Consider the following 1,508-nt stretch of genomic DNA (forward strand, 5'->3'; position numbering starts at 1 on the left):
AAGTGGGAAGACTGGCCACGGTCGTGGGTGAAGTGCCGTTCCACGAAACGCTTGCAGTACCGGTAGCGTCCGATGGTAAGGAGGCAGCCGTCGTGATGCTCGACTCGAGACATGTTCTTGTCATTGCTAAAGGCAGTGTCGCAGCTGAATGTGAGGCATCTGGTGGCAGGAGCCGGATCATCTGGCAGCTGGGGTCGTCGTCGTTGCCGCACAAGAAAGTTATCTTGGCGTAGGTGGCGCCAAGGTCTGCCGGCAAGGAAATGGCTTGCAACAGCTTGGAAGAGCAAGTGGTAGACGAGTTTGTGATGTTCACCTGCTGGGAAAGAAGTACCTCGCGCTGGGAGCCTAGAAAGTAGACGTGTGCCTCAGGACATGCGGCTGCATCGTCAGGAGTCTCAAAATACTCCACGCCTCCGAGTCTCATCGCAGGGCCCCTCCAACACTCCTCCTCGATAGCTTCTGCTAGAGCATGCGTAACTGTAAAAGTAGCAAAAGTACTGATCGAAGCGAAAGGAAGCCGCTTCATTGCCAGCAAAATACCCAACTATGAGCGTAGTCTATGTCCATATATACCCATCTACAAATAACAATTACGGGTTCGTCGCCGCTCTAGCTGGCATCAGCTTACCTCTGACAATTGCCGTTCACAGATGATCTGAGATTTAATATGACGTATCACCGAAGGTTATGTCATGAGTGATGACAGACTGATGGTCGCCTTACAGCAGTCACGGTCCAGCACAGCAGTCTGGGTCAAGAACGACGGCGTGGATCAGGAGACACGCGTGACGTAGTAGAGATAGAACGAATGTAGATCTGACTAAAAGGCTGACGATGCGGAAAAAGGCCCGTAGATATTTGAAGCTATCAACCCACCAGAACGACGTTGTGCATCGAGAGATTATTGTCATTTTACCCCCCTTGGTAGCTACTGCTCTGGGAATGAAACTGTCATTCTCTTTTCTTCTGGGCTCATGTTTATGACGTACAGATGACGATTGATGTAGACTAGAATCGATGGCCTTGAACGGCATACAATGCTGAATATTAGGTCTCTCTGCTAGCCGGACGCTGTACTACCAGGTTCAGCGCGATATGGTTGTGAAAAAAGTCGATTATATATTCAGGCCTCGTCCCCAGATACACCAATGTATACGAGAGATGGCGCTATACGAGACAGGTGCCCTCCAGCTTGCCAGCGAAGAAAGGGCATGATCTGTTTACGAGATCGGAGCGAAAGATTCAAGAGTCAAAGCCTTCAGGCATCAACGAATGCTTTGGGCAGCCGTCATGTACGCATCAGCTGGAGTCAACACGCTTCACTGTCTCAGTACACCTCTGCCGAATACCCCAAACCGATGGCGACGTGGTCGTGGTGAATCGTTGACCTAGTATTGAATTGCCCCTTCGGTTCAGCCGTTATGTCCAGACCTTTTGTCGAGAAAGTTGGTATTTCTCTCTGCAGAGCAGTCCAAAGGTAAGGCTTCGACTTGTTCGTCGCAATGAAT

At 50.3% G+C, this 1,508-nt stretch overlaps 1 protein-coding gene across 1 annotated transcript; it reads right to left on the reverse strand.

The window, feature by feature from the left end:
- On the reverse strand, positions 1 to 526 carry CABS01_17164 (uncharacterized protein; the record flags this gene model as incomplete). Its single annotated transcript, XM_060550491.1, has 1 exon — positions 1 to 526. A coding segment is annotated over one exon (526 nt), but the record flags the coding sequence as incomplete, so codon positions are not given.
- Between the last annotated feature and the right edge of the window lie 982 nt (positions 527 to 1,508).

This window comes from Colletotrichum abscissum (genome assembly GCF_030869225.1).
Source record: "Colletotrichum abscissum strain IMI 504890 chromosome Unknown Scaffold_402.1, whole genome shotgun sequence".
In the NCBI taxonomy this organism is placed as follows: domain Eukaryota; kingdom Fungi; phylum Ascomycota; class Sordariomycetes; order Glomerellales; family Glomerellaceae; genus Colletotrichum; species Colletotrichum abscissum.